This window comes from Cyclopterus lumpus, chromosome 8, assembly GCF_009769545.1.
Source record: "Cyclopterus lumpus isolate fCycLum1 chromosome 8, fCycLum1.pri, whole genome shotgun sequence".
Classification (NCBI taxonomy): domain Eukaryota; kingdom Metazoa; phylum Chordata; class Actinopteri; order Perciformes; family Cyclopteridae; genus Cyclopterus; species Cyclopterus lumpus.
Genome location: NC_046973.1, coordinates 20,943,971 through 20,963,120, shown reverse-complemented (window position 1 = coordinate 20,963,120; position 19,150 = coordinate 20,943,971). Strand labels below are relative to the sequence as shown.

General features: G+C 45.0%; 1 protein-coding gene across 4 annotated transcripts in view; it reads right to left on the bottom strand.

Annotated features, from left to right (window-relative positions):
* Nucleotides 1-1,834: 1,834 nt before the first annotated feature.
* Nucleotides 1,835-19,150, bottom strand: part of cep112 (centrosomal protein 112) — an 89,274-nt gene continuing 71,958 nt past the window's right edge. For 2 of the 4 annotated variants that reach the window (XM_034540447.1, XM_034540449.1), the window contains 4 exons: nucleotides 9,589-9,678; nucleotides 3,593-3,694; nucleotides 2,607-2,671; nucleotides 1,835-2,150 (listed from right to left, as the gene is read on the bottom strand). In XM_034540447.1, the coding sequence (XP_034396338.1) occupies nucleotides 2,147-2,150; nucleotides 2,607-2,671; nucleotides 3,593-3,694; nucleotides 9,589-9,678 (261 nt within the window). In that variant the 3' untranslated portion in view covers nucleotides 1,835-2,146. The remainder of the gene's footprint in view (nucleotides 2,151-2,606; nucleotides 2,672-3,592; nucleotides 3,695-9,588; nucleotides 9,679-19,150) is intronic. The other 2 variants (XM_034540450.1, XM_034540451.1) reach the window with 1 other exon arrangement.

Here is a 19,150-nt window from a genome sequence, read left to right as displayed (position 1 = left end):
GTGACTTTGTCAATCACGCGCTGATGTACAGTCACTCCCAGAGGCCCGTCACGAGCGCTCCGACTGTCACATGCGTAGATGTAGTAAAAGGCGGAGGAGAGGAGCGGCGAATCACCCCAAACTATAGACGGTTTATTACAAATGATGCTTCTTAAATTCACGTCCTCAAAAAAAAAAGAAGGAAAAAGATATCCGACCAGAATAAAATACTTCAAAACAACAACAAAAACTGCTTCCCCTGCACCACGTTTGCAGTTGCTCTACATTTCTGATTCAGTGCCGAGAGGCATTTTAAATTATTATCTTTTGAAATCTTGTGTGCAATGATTTTTGAAATGGGCCTTTGTGCACCGGTGTCATGAAAACTACTCGTTAGCTAATGAAGCACGAGGTGGAGCTCCCCGACGGCCCGTTGCTGCTGTCACAGTCTGATGTGGAGGTCGCCGAGAGGAAGATCTTTGATCCCTAATGGGGCCGCGTCGGACATTCACGGCTTGTATTTACACAAGCACAATTATGAAGGTTATTTTGGTGCTGGACGATCAATTAGAGTGAAACTATGTGGGAGTAATAACACAGATTAAGGGGTTAAAGCACGGGCCGAGTGCGCGTTACCCTCCAGGTCTGCAGTGATGTAATCATGAGGGAAACTAACCATTTCATACGACGCGTCCTCCCGTCACGCCTGCAGGCTAAAGGGGATCAAAAGGGCTCGTGAAAAGCGGTGTTTGTGTACATGACATTCGACAGCAGCTTGTGTAAAGAGAAGTCCAATCGTGCCAACTTTCCTGCACCCACAGCGGGCCGATCCATGCGTCAGCTACGCATGCTTGTTGGATGTAGCCCCCCCCCCCACACACACACACACTCATATAGAACAGCCGGTTCTTTAATATGACCGAGTTATTGCAGCAGGACCAGGGAGGCCGTGATGAGGAGGCTCCGTGTTTAAGCACTTTTGCCTTCAAACACTATCGATGTTTAGTTTGAGGCCACGTGGACGTCAGCGCATACATTACATGCAAAAGGTCACTCATCCTCCCTCACATGATGCAGTGTTGCAATAGTTCTCAATCCTCTGTGCACGTCTTCCAGAAACAACACTCTACAAAGGCTTTGTGCTGAAACACTGAATTCCTGTTTCTCAGATGTCAGTCAGACAGTCCTCTCTCCTTTTTTGTTTCTTCTCTCTTTGCCCGGGCAGCAGAATAAGCACATCAAATAAATACAGAGCGCGGTGTAGTGTTTCGTTTGGAGACAGCAGAGACAATGGGAACACGTGGGTGGGTAAAAAGAAAGCAATTCTTCCAATGCAAATATGATTTTAGAATTTAATAAACGCCTGCAAACTGGATTCTTGTGACATGATCACTATTCAAGCCCATGCATTCCTCACCTACCAGAAACAATGGCCGAGGGCTCATTATGAAGCCCGTCCTCGGTTCACCAAAAGTTATCATCATCATAAAACCTCCAGTCTGGAGACACCGGAGGAGACATGGCCGCCGTTTGGTGGAGTCCTTCAGCCGAGGTCTGAGTGGAGCCGCTGGGCCCACGGACTGTAGCGTTTGGCCTGAGGTTCAAACAGTCGCCTCGCAGCTCTTTATCTGAACCGACCGCAAACCCCCGACTGCTCGGCACAGTTCGGATGGCGTGATGAGGGAGACGGGAAGTCAAGGTCTTCGACTCGAGTGTAAAGTTGCAGAGCTAATCTTCGTTAACATGCACGTTGTGGTCAAAACGAGGGCCGCAGCATGACTTCCCCTCAGCGAGGGGCTAATGATGAGGTATTTGAAGAAGATGGAAAACATGCTCAGAATTAAAACAAAAGGAGGAAATTATGAAAAAGTCTTTTATTAAAATGTGTGGATTTCGGTAAGAAACGTCTCTCAAATATCAAAAAAATAATAAAAACTGTAACTATGTAACCAGTTGTGAACATAAATATTTATTTCATTCCCCCGACGAGACAGAGCAAAACTAAAATCTGTCAATAAATAGTTTATATGAGAGACAACATGAAACTGAAAGGTGACGATCCGGTGGCATGACGGGGGGGTAAAATACTTGGAACAGTAATGCTCACATCTGATTGGACGTCGTCCTTCATATCCCGGCGTGGCGTCCGGCTGCTGTTCTGCCAAGGTTACCTACACGGAGATGTTTTGGGTTATTCTAATGTGAAACCAACATTACAATGCATCGTTATTAAAGAATACCGTCGTGGAACTTAAGCCCTCTCTCTGATTGACTGCTCCTCTGAGATCGGTACAGTGAAACGCGTGTGACTGACAGGCCTGAGCGATGTTTGCTGAGATGTGAGCGTGGTTTTGCCTCTTATCTCTACATTTATGAGATGCCGCTCATAAATGACATAAATGGCTCTTACAGTATGATGGATGGGAGGCAAATCAAAGCCCTCAGGACTGGAAGCTGACACGGCTTCATCTAATGTAACTGCATGGTTAATAGTGTGTTACAAGGTATAGACGACATCTGGATGTTCACTGGCCACTGGTACACACATACTCCACATGCTGTGTGCTGTATGGAGGAATAAACTATAGACAGGCACGTTTCTATCCAATCTAAACAACCCGGCCCACCTCCTGCTGCGACAGGCATCCAGGTCTTCCTGTAGGACACAGGCTCTCTTCTGGAGGAAGTTCACCTGCAACAGACACACAATGCAAAATATGCCACAGAGTAATCTTCAAAAACATACACCAGCAGTTGTTTAATGAATGAGGGAAGTAGGAGAACCAGTGCGTCAGAACCTGGAAGTGGTGGCGCATGATGGCTTTGGCATTGTGCTTTTGGGTGGAGGGGGGTAGCTAAGTGGAAGAAAGGCTTGGTTGTTGAGCCCAGGGGTCAGGACAGCAGGGGTTGGGGGTCAGGAGATTAGGGCAGCGGGGTTAAGGCACATGGAGACAGAGGGAGATTATGAGCCAGGTTAGTTGAGGTTAGGGCACTGCGAGAGATCCTTTTGTTTGGCTCCAAAGTGTGAGTTTATTTATGAAGTGTCTTTGGCCGAAGTGAAAATAAACCACGTCTACATTTACACGGCATCTCGAGCCTGGCAGAAAAACCCCGGCTCCAAAAGAATCCGTATTGTTCTGGGACTACCGTCCTGGAGCCGAGGCCGCATTCCTTTCTGTGGGGGAGACCTCAGGAAGGTTCTAGCATTTCATTTGGCACTTCCCAGTGGTGAAGTGTGTGCAGAACCCCGACCGAATGTGGTCGGACGCCTCCGGAGACACAGAAAACTCTCCCCACCTTTTTTTAAATAATAATAATGCACTTTAATGTGCAAAACCTAAGACGCCGTCAATGAGAGGAGAGACCGCTCTGGTCATGAATTACATCTTATAAACATATCCGATCACAGAGCTGTGGTCTGCGCACTGAAATGGGATCCGTGTAAACCTATTTGAACAAGGCCGGCGTTTATGACGCTTTCATCAGCGGTACGGAAATCCCTCTTTGGTTTACGATGTAAAAGCTGAGGAAATGGAGCGGATTGGATGCGTCAGCGTGTTTGTTCCGTCGCTGCCTGCATCTGATCTGCATCTGGCCAACAGTCCGTTCTCACCTGAGCCTTCAGAGAGGTGATGGTGTCCTCCAGTTCCTGCCGGAGCTCCGCTGGCATCAGGTCTTTGATCTTCTCCTCGTACTGCTGACGCACCACCGTCACCTGAGACCACAGAAGGAGCGCCTGGTCACATGACTTAATACATCCATATGAACTCATTCAGACAATTCAAACACACAAATGAAAGCTTCAGCTGTGTTTGTATCAATTGTAGATAAAAAAATCTTTAAAAAAAACCATTTGATACAATTAAAGACACAATCAAGGAACTGAATAGTAATAATAAAGTGCCTCTGCTACCATGTATCCCCCCCCACACACACACACACAGTGGGCATCCCCTCTTTATTCATGGATCAGAGTATTCCCTCGCTCTTCACAGCTCCTTCACATCTCCACAGGGGGTCCACAGACTGGCAGGACTCGCTCTGCACGACGCCCCCTACTGGCGGCTGCTACCTGCAGCCAGATCTGACACAATGCATTTATGGGCCCTGCTGCCACAGCTGGGTTTGGAAGAGGACCGGGCCGTGGTGGAGGGCAGAACACATCAAACGCAGCAGCTCCACAGCTAGCTAGCTCCACTGGGGAGGACTGGAGGAAGTCTGTCTGGGGCTAAATTACACTCCACCAGACCAGAGTCTGATTATAGAAGTTGAAAAGGGTTTGGTTAACGCAACCCCCCCCATTTCAGCCACAAACACACATGAATGGCCTCACACACATGCACAAGCGCAGAGCTTTTACAGCACTGTAAAAAAGCATTTACAGCATTCTGAAAAGAGTTGCAGGATCAATTAATTCGGAGCTTGATGAATGGCTTCACCGAGCCGGAGGACTCAACGGGGGCTGGGAAAAGCAACCGTTTTCACCCACGCATTTCAAGGTGTAACCCGGGGAGAGTCTGAGCATTTCAGCAGACCATAATCTCTCTGACAGAGCCGAACGTCCAGCGAACATTAAGAACATCCCCACACTCCTTTCATGTGAAGGGAGCGTGAATGACGTGAGGGGGAGGGTAAAAGATTGCCTTTTCCTACAAAATTATTTTCCTGTTGTGTATTCAAGGGATTCTTCTGGTTTTGGCTAATTAATCTTGGGGATTGGGAAGCACTTCAAAGAAAGCCCCCGTATACATGATCCCAACATGAAGCGGCGCAGTGTGCAGCAGATTAGACGGACACAGGCTCCTTCTGCCCTATTCATGTGAAAGTTTACAGACACACGTCTCTCTCTTCTCTGTGTGAGAACCAAGTGGAGGATAATTTGAGAGGGACCTTTTCAAACAAGTGGCAGTAAGAAAACGGGTTTCAGAAGCTCTCATTTGAAGAATCAGTCGGGCGATGGGAGTGCAGAAAACGTCGATCTATCTATAGCAGCTTCTGTAGTCATAACAACATGGCAAGCCAAGACAAAACACACTCCACTACCTCAGACCAAAGCAATAAACAATGGTTGAATAAACACATCCCTTACCGACCACTCGGAATATAAGTCTAGATTCTTCAAAAGCCACGCGCCTTCGTTTTGCATTCTTGGTTCATGTATGGTGCAGTCGCCACAGCAATGAGAGATCCGCTCGGCCTAAATTACAAGCTCGTCTGTGGCGACGGCGTCTCCATCTTCCTTCCCATACATTAGACTCACGGGGAGCAACGGGGCCCTGACGGACCTGGACTAGGACTGGATGACTAATGACTGGACTAGGACCAATCCACGATGTAATAATAATAATACACACGGTACAGAATGCCCGTCCATCTACGATGTCGCTTCACAAGTAGCAGACCAATCACGTCTACGTTCTAACTAAAGCTTGTGTGTGGGTGGAGGCGGCAGCCTTTTTATAGAACGACGTCTCTGTTGTGGAAAGGTATGCTCAGCTAACAGGCGGAGAAAAGCAAAGGATGGGTAAAGCTTCTCTGACTTCATCTCTCCATGGAGTTAAAACTCAAACTCATCTCTCCCCAAAGATGTCTGCTTTGCATCCTCTCGCCTCTCCCTGGGTCCCTCCTCTCTCATCTCTATCTTCCTTCACGCAAACACATTTTTCTAGTTCTTTATCTTTTCTTCTTCTCCACACAGCAAAGGCGTGTTTGTTTTTCTGACAGGTGGCACGAAGCCTCCTCACCATTAGGACAGATGCCGGGTGCCTTTGAACAGTCCTGCTGATCAAACCTTCCTCCAGGTTTTGGTCATTGACGGACTCCACATGAGACGAGAGGAAGAGAAATGCAGGGGCGGAAAGAAGTGTGCCACTATCTCCAAAAAGCAATGAAATGGGACTTTGACTTTCAGGAGAAAGGTTTCATCTCCACAGCTCGTTTCAAAATGAGATTTTGTTTGTTCTTGATAAAGCGTAATTCTCTAGTTTTGAAGACTGCGAGGAGCGGCAGTCGTTTTCCCCTCCCAGTCATCTTAAAATGACAACATTTCATCTATATATAGTCTTTAGATTGCGGTTTTGACTTTCCCTTTCCTTGGTACCGTCACATGGCTGGTTTCTGACAGCTGCCAGCAGAAAGAAACAAGCCCTCAACACTTTCAACGTTCAAATGAAGCTTGATGTATGCTAATGAAGACGGGGTGTCTGTGTGTGCAGGCTTGGGTGGGACAGGTTGCGGGGGTGGGGGGTGGCTGCTGGAAAGACATTTGTGATAAACCCCCTTGTTCCAAAGTGACACAAACCTAGTCAGGAACAAGGAGGAACATCAAAATGACGCCACTCACAAAGTTTGAGTTGGGACTCGGAGTGAGAGGGAGGAAAAGAAACCGCTTCAAAAGGAGGAAGGACGGCTACAGATCTGATCGCAGTTGTTAGAACTATGGGATGGATTAATAGCTGCTGATGTAATATGCCTCAACAGAAACGACGGTATCAATACTGAAAACAACGACAGAAATGATTTATTCTTTATTTGACAAAGGTCCCAGGATGCAGCAGAACGCATCTTGTCCGTTGCACCGTGCCCTCTGTGTCATTATGTATTCATACAAAGAGCTCTTCGACATTCTGCTCCTCTCTTCAAGGAGAATTGAAGCGCACACGGAGCTGCTGATCCGCCATTTTAGAGCGGGGGAGCCTGGGAGGGCCCTGCAAGTGTAAGGCAAGCAGCATCTGTGTGAAGTCTGGGCAGAAAGGCTGCTTCTGCATGGGAGGGATCGGATTACAAAGGCAAGTCTTGGCAGATAAACTAGGGCAATATCAGTGTGGGGAGACAGAGCGGAGCTTTATTATCATATACAAAAACACAATGAACCGACGGGCACATAACAATGAGGCTCACTTATGATAAACACTAACAAACCAAATGAAATATAAAGCAGAAGAGCAGTTTTCCTATTGACATAGCAAACACACACACACACCAAACAGCTGACCTCAGGTAGGCATACACATGTATGATTCAGAGTAGAACACACATTTAGCTCTGTGCATATGTGTGTATATATATATATATATATATATATATATATATATATATATATATATATATATATATATATATATATGTATATATATATATATGTATGGTAAAATGTGGTTTATTTACTGTCTGCGTGACGTCGATGTCACCATTAGGTGTTAGCGGAGGCTCTGTGCAGGCACATGCCAGGGACCCGTCCATCCCATAAGAGACGGCTATTATCTGGGCGAAGGCATCTCCAAAGTCCACACTGCCTCTTCTCACTGATGAAGACATTAGTTGAACAAGCTCTCGCTGTAACCGCGCGCCTCAGATCTCATCCGTCCAGTTTCTGCCGGCTGTCTTATCTGTTGTTGGCGGTTTCCTTCTTTCTAATCCGACTTCCTGTTTGTTTCTCACAAGGAAACAATCTGCGAAAGATTAGTGGAACGCGTTTGTGGAAAACCGTCAAGTCCGTACATTTGGTGCCAAATGCTTAATGAAATTCTTATTCCTGTTTACCCGTTCTTTGCGTGGACATATTGGCTAATTTAAATCGTAATGTTGAAATATGCATCTTTGGTATCAGTCCTAAAATCTGTGTTTCTTACTGGCGCCAGAATGAAAACATTCAGTCATACGAGACTAAACTCTCTAGACCACAAGGATTAAGTGGGGTTTGACTGAATTAATAAAAAGGCACAAGAACATGAATAAAAATGACATCCACAATGTTTTTGTTTTCAAAATAGTGTCAATCAGAATGTGTGTCTGATTGAACCAACATCGTCATCGTCAACACCTTAAACTCCCGATCTGAGGTCACGCTACGAATGAATGTAAACAGGAAGCCAGAGTGCTGCTGGTCAGAAACATCAAAGGATCTTCACCTTGAGAAAGAAATACCAGAAAGACCAGAGAGTCATTTTCACCAATCCATCTATGGATTGTGTCTTTGTAAATAACACTAACAAAACACAATAATGCAAAGCGGAAAAAGAGTAACCCAAACTCGTATCCAGACAAAGTGATCGGACATCACAGGGGTCAACTCCTGGGGTCAACTCCTCTTCGGCTGCAGCGCCTCTGGGACGAGGTCCTAAAATCCATCGACCCCTTCCTGCAGATTTATGACGGCCAGACACTGAGGTGTGTGACGAGTGTGTGAAGTGTGTACAAGGGTCAGTGGGCGGATCACAGAGGACACAAGAGGACGAATGCCTTTGGTGTACATACCAGGGTACAAAGAAGAGCCTCCTGTGTGAGTGTAGTCATTAGTGCTTTCTTCTCTGTGTGTGTCAAGGTCAAAACAGAGCCTGATTACAGGGCATTCTGGAGAGCAATGGGGAGTGTGTGTGCACACAGAGGCTTCCCTCTGAACACAGGCGGTGGTGGCATTCCTGGCCCTAGGCGCTGGCTCTTGAAGCCAAATCTCAAGGAATTTGTGAAATGTGCGAGGGGGCATATCGGTGGCTCTGAACAGGAGAATGAGACGGTAGAGTGATGAGGGGTGGGCAGGAAGGAGGGACCCCTGGAGGGGCGAGTAAGGATGGCAACCGAGGGCGAGGGGCTAGGGACACCAGGTGGCGGGGGGGGGCAAAGAATGGGTCAATCAAGAAAACTAGGGTCATGTGATCAATAACAAAGTCAAATAGAGCGAGGTGGCCAGCAGCAGTCCGTGGGGACTTGGCTTGGCGACTGTGGCTCCGTGGTGAGCAGGGTCGTCCTTTAAAATCAGAGGATCAGCGGTTTGATCCCCGGCTCTGCTAGCCCATGTCGATGTGTCCTTGGGAGGGACTGTTCTACAGTGTGTGAGCGTTAGCTACTGCTGATGTGCAGGTGGAACCTTAGCCCCTCCCATCAGGGCGTGAATGGGCGAGCGTTAGCTACTGCTGATGTGCAGGTGGAACCTTAGCCCCTCCCATCAGGGTGTGAATGGGTGAGCGTTAGCTACTGCTGATGTGCAGGTGAAACCTTAGCCCCTCCCATCAGGGCGTGAATGGGTGAGCGTTAGCTACTGCTGATGTGCAGGTGGAACCTTAGCCCCTCCCATCAGGGTGTGAATGGGTGAGCGTTAGCTACTGCTGATGTGCAGGTGGAACCTTAGCCCCTCCCATCAGGGCGTGAATGTGCGAGCGTTAGCTACTGCTGATGTGCAGGTGGAACCTTAGCCCCTCCCATGAGGGCGTGAATGGGCGAGCGTTAGCTACTACTGATGTGCAGGTGGAACCTTAGCCCCTCCCATCAGGGCGTGAATGGATGAGCGTTAGCTACTGCTGATGTGCAGGTGGAACCTTAGCCCCTCCCATCAGGGCGTGAATGGGTGAGCGTTAGCTACTGCTGATGTGCAGGTGGAACCTTAGCCCCTCCCATCAGGGCGTGAATGGGCGAGCGTTAGCTACTGCTGATGTGCAGGTGGAACCTTAGCCCCTCCCATCAGGGCGTGAATGGGTGAATGAAGTCATGTAGTGTTAAAGTCCATTACCCCCAAACTGCTCCCTGAGTACTGTCTACACACTGTTCCAAATACCACGATGGGTTAAATGCAGAGGCCGATGCACGAAGACGGAGAATAAAAGAGTGCGCTACCTTCTCTTCGGTCTCGAGCTCTTTGCTGAGCAGCTTCTTCTCCGAGCAGTGCAGCTGCCTCTGGAGAATTTCCACTTTTTCCCGCAGAGCCTGAGGGGAAAGAGAGAGAGAGTCATCAGTTCCATATCCGAGTGGTGTAATGTCTCACTGACGCAGAGTGATGCAGACGTTATTCTGCATACGTTATTCTGCATACGTTATTCTGCATACGTTATTCTACATACGTTATTCTGCATACGTTATTCTACATACGTTATTCTATATACGTTATTCTACATACGTTATTCTGCATACGTTATTCTACATACGTTATTCTGCATACGTTATTCTACATACGTTATTCTGCATACGTTATTCTACATACGTTATTCTGCATACGTTATTCTACATACGTTATTCTGCATACGTTATTCTACATACGTTATTCTGCATACGTTATTCTACATACGTTACGTTATTCTACATACGTTATTCTATATACGTTATTCTGCATACGTTATTCTGCATACGTTATTCTGCATACGTTATTCTACATACGTTATTCTACATACGTTATTCTACATACGTTATTCTACATACTTTTATTCTGCATACGTTGTTCTGCATACGTTGTTCTGCATACGTTGTTCTGCATACGTTATTCTACATACGTTATTCTACATACGTTATTCTACATACGTTATTCTACATACTTTTATTCTACATACTTTTATTCTACATACGTTATTCTGCATACGTTATTCTGCATACGTTATTCTACATATGTTATTCTACATACGTTATTCTGCATACGTTATTCTACATACTTTTATTCTACATACTTTTGTTCTGCATACGTTGTTCTGCATACGTTGTTCTGCATACGTTATTCTGCATACGTTATTCTGCATACGTTATTCTACATACGTTATTCTACATACGTTATTCTACATACTTTTATTATACATACGTTATTCTGCATACGTTATTCTGCATACGTTATTCTACATACGTTATTCTGCATACGTTATTCTACATACGTTATTCTGCATACGTTATTCTGCATACGTTATTCTGCATACGTCTACATACGTTATTCTACATACGTTATTCTGCATCCGTTATTCTGCATACGTTATTCTACATACGTTATTCTACATACGTTATTCTGCATACGTCTACATACGTTATTCTACATACGTTATTCTGCATACGTTATTCTACATACGTTATTCTACATACGTTATTCTACATACGTTATTCTACACACGTTATTCTACATACGTCTACATACGTTATTCTACATACATTATTCTGCATACGTCTACATACGTTATTCTGCATACGTTATTCTGCATACGTTATTCTGCATACATTATTCTACATACGTTATTCTACATACGTTATTCTGCATACGTCTACATACGTTATTCTACATACGTTATTCTGCATACGTTATTCTACATACGTTATTCTACATACGTTATTCTACATACGTTATTCTACACACGTTATTCTACATACGTCTACATACGTTATTCTACACACGATATTCTACACACGTTATTCTACACACGTTATTCTACATACGTTATTCTACATACGTTATTCTGCATACGTCTACATACGTTATTCTGTATACGTTATTCTACATACGTTATTCTACATACGTTATTCTACATACGTTATTCTACATACGTTATTCTACATACGTTATTCTGCATCCGTTATTCTGCATCCGTTATTCTTCATACGTTATTCTACATACGTTATTCTGCATCCGTTATTCTTCATACGTTATTCTACATACGTTATTCTACATACGTTATTCTGCATCCGTTATTCTACATACGTTATTCTACACACGTTATTCTGCATACGTTATTCTACACACGTTATTCTGCATACGTTATTCTACATACGTTATTCTACATACGTTATTCTACATACGTTATTCTACATACGTTATTCTGCATCCGTTATTCTTCATACGTTATTCTACATACGTTATTCTACATACGTTATTCTACATACGTTATTCTACACACGTTATTCTACACACGTTATTCTACACACGTTATTCTGCATACGTTATTCTACACACGTTATTCTGCATACTTTATTCTACATACGTTATTCTACATACGTTATTCTGCATACGTTATTCTACACACGTTATTCTGCATACGTTATTCTACACACGTTATTCTACACACGTTATTCTGCATACGTTATTCTACACACGTTATTCTGCATACGTTATTCTACACACGTTATTCTGCATACGTTATTCTACACACGTTATTCTACATACGTTATTCTACATACGTTATTCTGCATACGTTATTCTGCATACGTTATTCTGCATACGTTATTCTACATACGTTATTCTACATACGTTATTCTACATACGTTATTCTACATACGTTATTCTACAAACGTTATTCTACATACGTTATTCTACACACGTTATTCTGCATACGTTATTCTACATACGTTATTCTACATACGTTATTCTACATACGTTATTCTACATACGTTATTCTACAAACGTTATTCTACATACGTTATTCTACAAACGTTATTCTACATACGTTATTCTACACACGTTATTCTGCATACGTTATTCTACACACGTTATTCTACATACGTTATTCTACAAACGTTATTCTACATACGTTATTCTACACACGTTATTCTGCATACGTTATTCTACATACGTTATTCTACATACGTTATTCTACATACGTTATTCTACACACGTTATTCTGCATACGTTATTCTACATACGTTATTCTACATACGTTATTCTACATACGTTATTCTGCATACGTTATTCTACACACGTTATTCTACATACGTTATTCTACATACGTTATTCTACATACGTTATTCTACATACGTTATTCTACAAACGTTATTCTGCATACGTTATTCTACATACGTTATTCTACATACGTTATTCTACATACGTTATTCTGCATACGTTATTCTACATACGTTATTCTGCATACGTTATTCTACATACGTTATTCTACATACGTTATTCTACATACGTTATTCTACATACGTTATTCTACAAACGTTATTCTACAGGCACATTTGAGCTGGAAGGAGACAAGAGGCATCAAGACATCAGGAGCCAAGGAGAGAATATTTAGGACAGAGGAAGGTAGACAGAAGGAAGGACGCCCAGTAGAGATGCAGCCTGTGATTAGCCTTTGCCTGTTAAGAGGCTAATAATAAAGTCATGACAGTAATTACTGGCAAGCTGGCCTCATTAAGCCCAAACTCATTTAAAGACAAGGACATACAGAAAGAGAGACTTTTGTAAAAGTTCCACTCCTTTAAGGATCATTATTTCTTTAGCAGTAATGAGAGAGAAGCATCATTTAGGATAAGAAGCTCTCAAATACAAACTCAATCAAATTTCCCCGTCGGCGCCAATCAAGAATTTAATCTATTTTTCTTTCTAAGATTCAAGTAAGAAAGAAAACGCACAGTGTGTGTGTGTGTGTGTACCCTCCCTGCCTGTAAGTGATAGCAGTTGAAAGAAAAGCAGTTCCTGCATGCGACGCAGAACCAGATGTTTTGAGTGCACATGTGGACACTTCGTCTTTGATTAGCGTGCATGAAAAGCAGAGAGAGAGCGACACACACACACACACACACACACACACACACACACACACACACACACACACACACACACACACACACACACACACACACACACACACACACACACACACACACACACACACACACACACACACACACACACACACACACACACACACACACAAACACACACACACACACACACACACACACACACACACAAACACACACACACACACACACACACACACACACACACACACACACACACACACACACCAACAAGTGTATGGGAGCACTGGCTAGCATCAATGTCCTCAGTGGCTCGCCCCAGCCGGCCAGGTGTTGCCGATGGAAACACGGTCCAGGTGAGAGGCCTGGCCGGCCTGATCTACACCCCACCACGCCGACCTGGATCAGACTCCGAGGCTCCGGTTGAGCCTCTTGGGAGCGACTCTCCGAGAACTACCGACTAAAAAGGGAAGTTGAAACGTTTGTCGTCAGATGGTTAGAAACAGAAGATCTCACAGATCTGAAAATGTTCCTCATATTTTCTCTTTTGATAATTTAGTGTAAACCCGCACTTGAACTATAAGGTATATCAACTTTATAAGGTACCTCCTTCCTCTACAGTTGCTAATTTACACCTTTGGTGGATGGATTAACACACACACACACACACACACACACACACACACACACACACACACACACACACACACACACACACACACACACACACACACACACACACACACACACACACACACACACACACACACACTATTATGATTCAGGAGCACGTTGGGGCCGTTCTCGCTCGGCAGCATGAAAGGCAGCTGGTTTTTGATCCCATTAATCGGGGTATTTCTTCGCCAGTCACGATCCCATCGCCGCCCGTCTCCATCCAGTGCAACCCGTTGCCATCGGTTTCATCATTTCATTTTGTTTATTGGTGAATCAAAAAGGCGCAACGACGCTACAAAAGCATTTGGAGTTTAATTTACACCGTCAACCGGAATGTTAATTTCTGATTTTTTAGCAATATGAATGAAATTGATTAGTGTATTTATTGCTGAATGTAAGTGGATAAAGTACTTTGTACTCCACAGCTTCTCCACTGTGACCCTCATCTCTATACCGATGAGGCCGCGGTACGACTGACAAAGAAGACCCTGATGAATCACCCCCCCTCCCCCGATTCTCCGCACCGTGACACAGCCTTCGTGGACCAGGTCTTCTGGGAAGTAAGGCTGACTTATGGGCCTCACTGGTGACTGTCTCTTTCATGTGGGTTCTGTATCTGATGATTCTGCTGATGAATAGAAGCGCTTTGTGAGTCAGACGCGGAAACATGTGGTCTTCAAATATGAATTCACGAAACGGAGACTACAGAAAACAATGAAGACACCTGTGAACAACAACCCTCCTGGTGCCGTTTCAATAGCAGAGTCAGAGCGAAACTTTAATCTAATCCCAAATAATAATGAATTTGTAGATGTACAATCATTTTGCTGAGGGGGAAATATGAAAGGGGCACTTGGAACACACACACACACGTATTTAGTGTTTGAAAGTGCGTGAAGGACCGCGTGTAGAGGAACCTAAAGTGTCTCCAGATGTTAAGGGCGATATGGTCTTTATCAGTCATGCAGACTGGAACCATTGTGAACAGGCCAGGAAGGGGGGGGGGGAATCAGATGTCCCTCGGGAGGGAGAGAAGGTATAGAGAATGAAACGGAAAGGTGCATGCAGGAGGAAAAGAGAAACAGCCTGGGAAGGAAAGACAGGCGGAGGACATCACGTATCCTGTCACCACACATCATCAGATGACATATCAGCTCAGAAAGGTGTGAACGGGAGGCAGCGAGGATGCTGAGGAGGACGGGAGGAGAACACCAGAGGGAGGAGACGGGGCAGCGCTGCACAGGCCTCCCCCACCTCTCCAAACTTTGGCTCAGAGGATTAGAGAAAGGCTGCAACCAACACGCCGCTCAGAGCGGTGCGTGCAGGTAGAGGCACGCATCAATATTAACAGGTACAGTTCTAAAAATGTCAAATGAGAGCGCAATTCCAGTGTTGTATGCGCGCGCCACACACACACACACACACGTCATCTTTCTTGGGTGGTCCTCCTGCGCAGATAAGCATGTTTCCCTAGGGTGAAGTAAAAGCAACAGAGGGCAGGAGAAGAAAGAAGGGAGGGAATAGTGGGAGGAGGAGAAAGGCCGGGGGCCTCTTTAAACTCCGTGTTGTGTTAGGAGCTGCTCTTCATGTGCGGCGGGGCCTTCTATTTGCAGCGTGATGTCAGAAGTTTCTCCCAAAGTCTGGATTAAAGAGATCCTCTAATGACACTGAGGCTGGACGACTTCAGACAGCAGCGAAAACCTCACACTGCACCGCCTCCAGCCAGGGACACACACACACACACACACACACACAGACACACACAGACACAGACACACACACACACTCACGCACGTGAAAGGGTAAAAACAGATACACACACGGGGCACGAAGCACACAGACAGATAAGCAAAGACACAGTACGTGCACTGCGCCCACACACACACACACACACACACACACACACACACACACACACACACACACACACACACACACACACACACACACACACACACACACACACACACACACACACACACACACACACACACACACACACACACACACACACACACACACACACACACACACAGCTTGAGTCACACACAGAACAAGGCGGTGTGTCTACTGATCTAATAGTAAATAATAAAGGAGGCGCTAACCTCAAGGAGAGGTGGATGGCCAGAGAGATGAGCACAGACTCTTGTATCAAAGCATTGTGGGAAAGGTACAGAAGTGAGTGTAAGAGAGAAGCTGTAGTAGGAGGAGGAGGAGGAGGAAGAGGAGGAGGGGGAGGGGGAAGAGGAGAGGGAGAGAGGCCTCCCTCCTGAGGTGTTAGAGAAGTGAAACTTTTGCTTTGCTGTCTGTGTAGGAATAAAAAGAAGTGCTTTAGCAAGTGGACCAGGACCGCCCCTCTGAAGCACATCACTGGCGTTGGTGTGAGTTCACTTGCTTTCAGGGCTTTGATGCTTTCCAGCACTTTTCCCTGAGTTGATTTTGAATTGAAGTGGAAAGACTCGATGACGGCGGCGGCAGCAAACAGAACGGTTAACCCGTCTGGTGCAATACGCTCACGTGTCGGCACAGTTCCTCACTGATGGAAATAGTAAGACAATTGGCACGGTAATGAAGACGTGTTGCAACCGAGCGATGCCCACAGGGGAAACACTCACTCTCTTCCCAGCTCGCTCTCTTTCAGCTGCTGTGAGCTACAGTAGAAAGAGAATAGGAAACAACTATGCACCATATGCCCTGTGTGTGTGTGTGTGTGTGTGTGTGGGCTCACATACATATATTCTGTTTATCAAGTGGTGTCATTTAATGGATGTAAAGTTGAACAAAACTCAAAAATACAGTTACAGCCTAAAAACATTCGTCTCAAATAATAAAAAACAGATCGGGGCTTTCATTTAAAGATGAACTATTCAGGCTCTTCCCAGAAAAGTATTAGTTAATGTACAACAACACACTTCAAATATAGAGTATTTGACTAAGTTAGCTGAAGGCTGTCGTCCCTTCTGTCGACAACAAGCGGTGACTATAAAATACAGTCGTCTCCGTGACGTCACCCAAAGGTTTGTGAAGTTTAAAGTGAAGACACAGCCGAGCTCCCTGCTAATCAAACGAGGTGGATCCTCGTAAAGCACCTGTCACTCAAAGTGGCCACGCCCTCAATTAGGCCTCAATGAAAGCCTAAAAAGACACAATCTTATTAGCGGTAAGTACATGAAATTAAAAACAATTCTTCAAGTCTCTGCTCTACGAGTCACCTAAGCAGCAAAGTCCACGAGACTCTTCTTTCGCCCTCATAATTATTAATACCACCAATTAATACACTGTAGTGGGTTAGAAACTGTAGCTAAATGTATATCTTAATGAACAAGCACATGTCCTGGGTTAGTGTGTGTGTGTGTGTGTGTGTGTGTGTGTGTGTGTGTGTGTCATGGAGCAGCGTCTTGTGGTCTTTATTCGACGTTGGAGCAGCTGACAGCAGCCATCTGTTCAAACTGGACTCAATTAGTTTAAGTTTTCTATATTATAGCCTTTTAATGCCGTTTGCTGACTACATTTTCAACATATCTCTGTGTTTGCTGGACGGATTTCTTTGAATGAAATAAACCGTTTGCATAAATTACTGCAAACGAGGCGGCGCCGCCGTCATGGCGGCAGCCCGGAATCCGCTCTACTTCTTGAAACGGGGGAAGAACGATTCTTTGTGCTTCGCATTAGGTTTAATGAGTAATGTCCGTTTGTTTGGTGGAGGACGGAGAACGGTCTCTTTGAGCTGTTCCACTTCCCACGTTCCCCAGTTGCATCCTGGAATGTTATCTCTGTCCTACTTCCACCTCGTCAGATATGTGGATCAAACACTGCCGGGAATCTGCCCACAGCCGGAAAAGTCATCAATCAGCCAACACCAGGCACACACGTAGAGGTTTACACACACACACACGGACATGGAGGCAGATGGATGCTTTCAGAGATACATAAAGAGGGTCAGAAGGTTAAAGAGAGAGAAGGATCGTCGGCTTCACATAATGCCAAGATGAGACATTTCTAGCTGACACCGGCGCTAATATAAAGGACAGAACAGGCCTGGACTGGAAGCCGGTGCACCACAGGCCTCACAAAGGCCACATAATCACACACACAATCTTTGTGAATTACACTAAACTAGGCTAAAAACAACGATTAGCTTCTTAGGACTAATATTTTGAATGTCAGCATAAAAAGGGCAATAGTGGTTACTGGAATCGTCTCATCAACTCGCTCAGCTGATTACGGAGTTAAAGACTTGTTATCTGTCTGCCTTGCTAACATTGGATGGTTTTCAGCACAGTCTTGGTTCCTTTAAAGATCCAATACAAGCTCAGAAAGCCTTCAGACTGAGCTTTGGATTCTCAGCGACACAAAAACTAAAACTCTTCCATAAAACATGTCAAGTTATTACTGGAACCATGTATGAAGCTAATTTGAGGAACTTTACATTTGGAGTTGATTTTGGCGGGAGCACCAGAGACCCCTTCTGGTCCGACTTAGTCCTGGTTCTGGATCTCCAGCAGCATGGTGTCAGGGCACTAAGACGAAGCCCTGGATCCGGCCCTGCTGGAGGCCCTTTAGGGGTCTAATGGAACCTCTGGTGAACCTGCATCATTGATCGTTTCCCTGTGTTGGTCAAACAGACATCAGCACATTGACACCGTTTCATAACCTTTTCCTCACAGTAACGAAGTCTCATTAACACTCAAAGTATTATTCATGCCCACACAGGATGGCTTAAACTTCGATAAACAAATGCACAGTTCAAGGTTGACGTGAAGAATATGGACGTGTGCTGAAGGACACACACACACACACACACACACACACACACACACACACACACACACACACACACACACACACACACACACACACACACACACACACACACACACACACACACACACACACACACACACACACACACACACACACACACACACACACACACTATTGAAGCAGTACCCAGCACACCTGTTCTTGATCCACTGCTGCCATTCCTTCCCACAGGCAAAGTCATCCTTTCAAGCCCCCAGAAACTAATGCATATATAACTACTGTTCTACAGACAACCTGCAGCTGCTACAACTAGCCCCCTTGAATGTATGCATGCTTGTGTGTGTGTGTGTGTGTGTGTGTGTGTGTGTGTATCCCTCATTACGGGTATGCATTCTTAAAAGTAAAAAAAATAAACAAAACATCTAAATTTGACAAGAAAAATGTACCCCACACACTGTGAGGTGTTCAAAGACTGGTGCGCCTCATGTATGCCTTCTCATCTTCTGAGTGA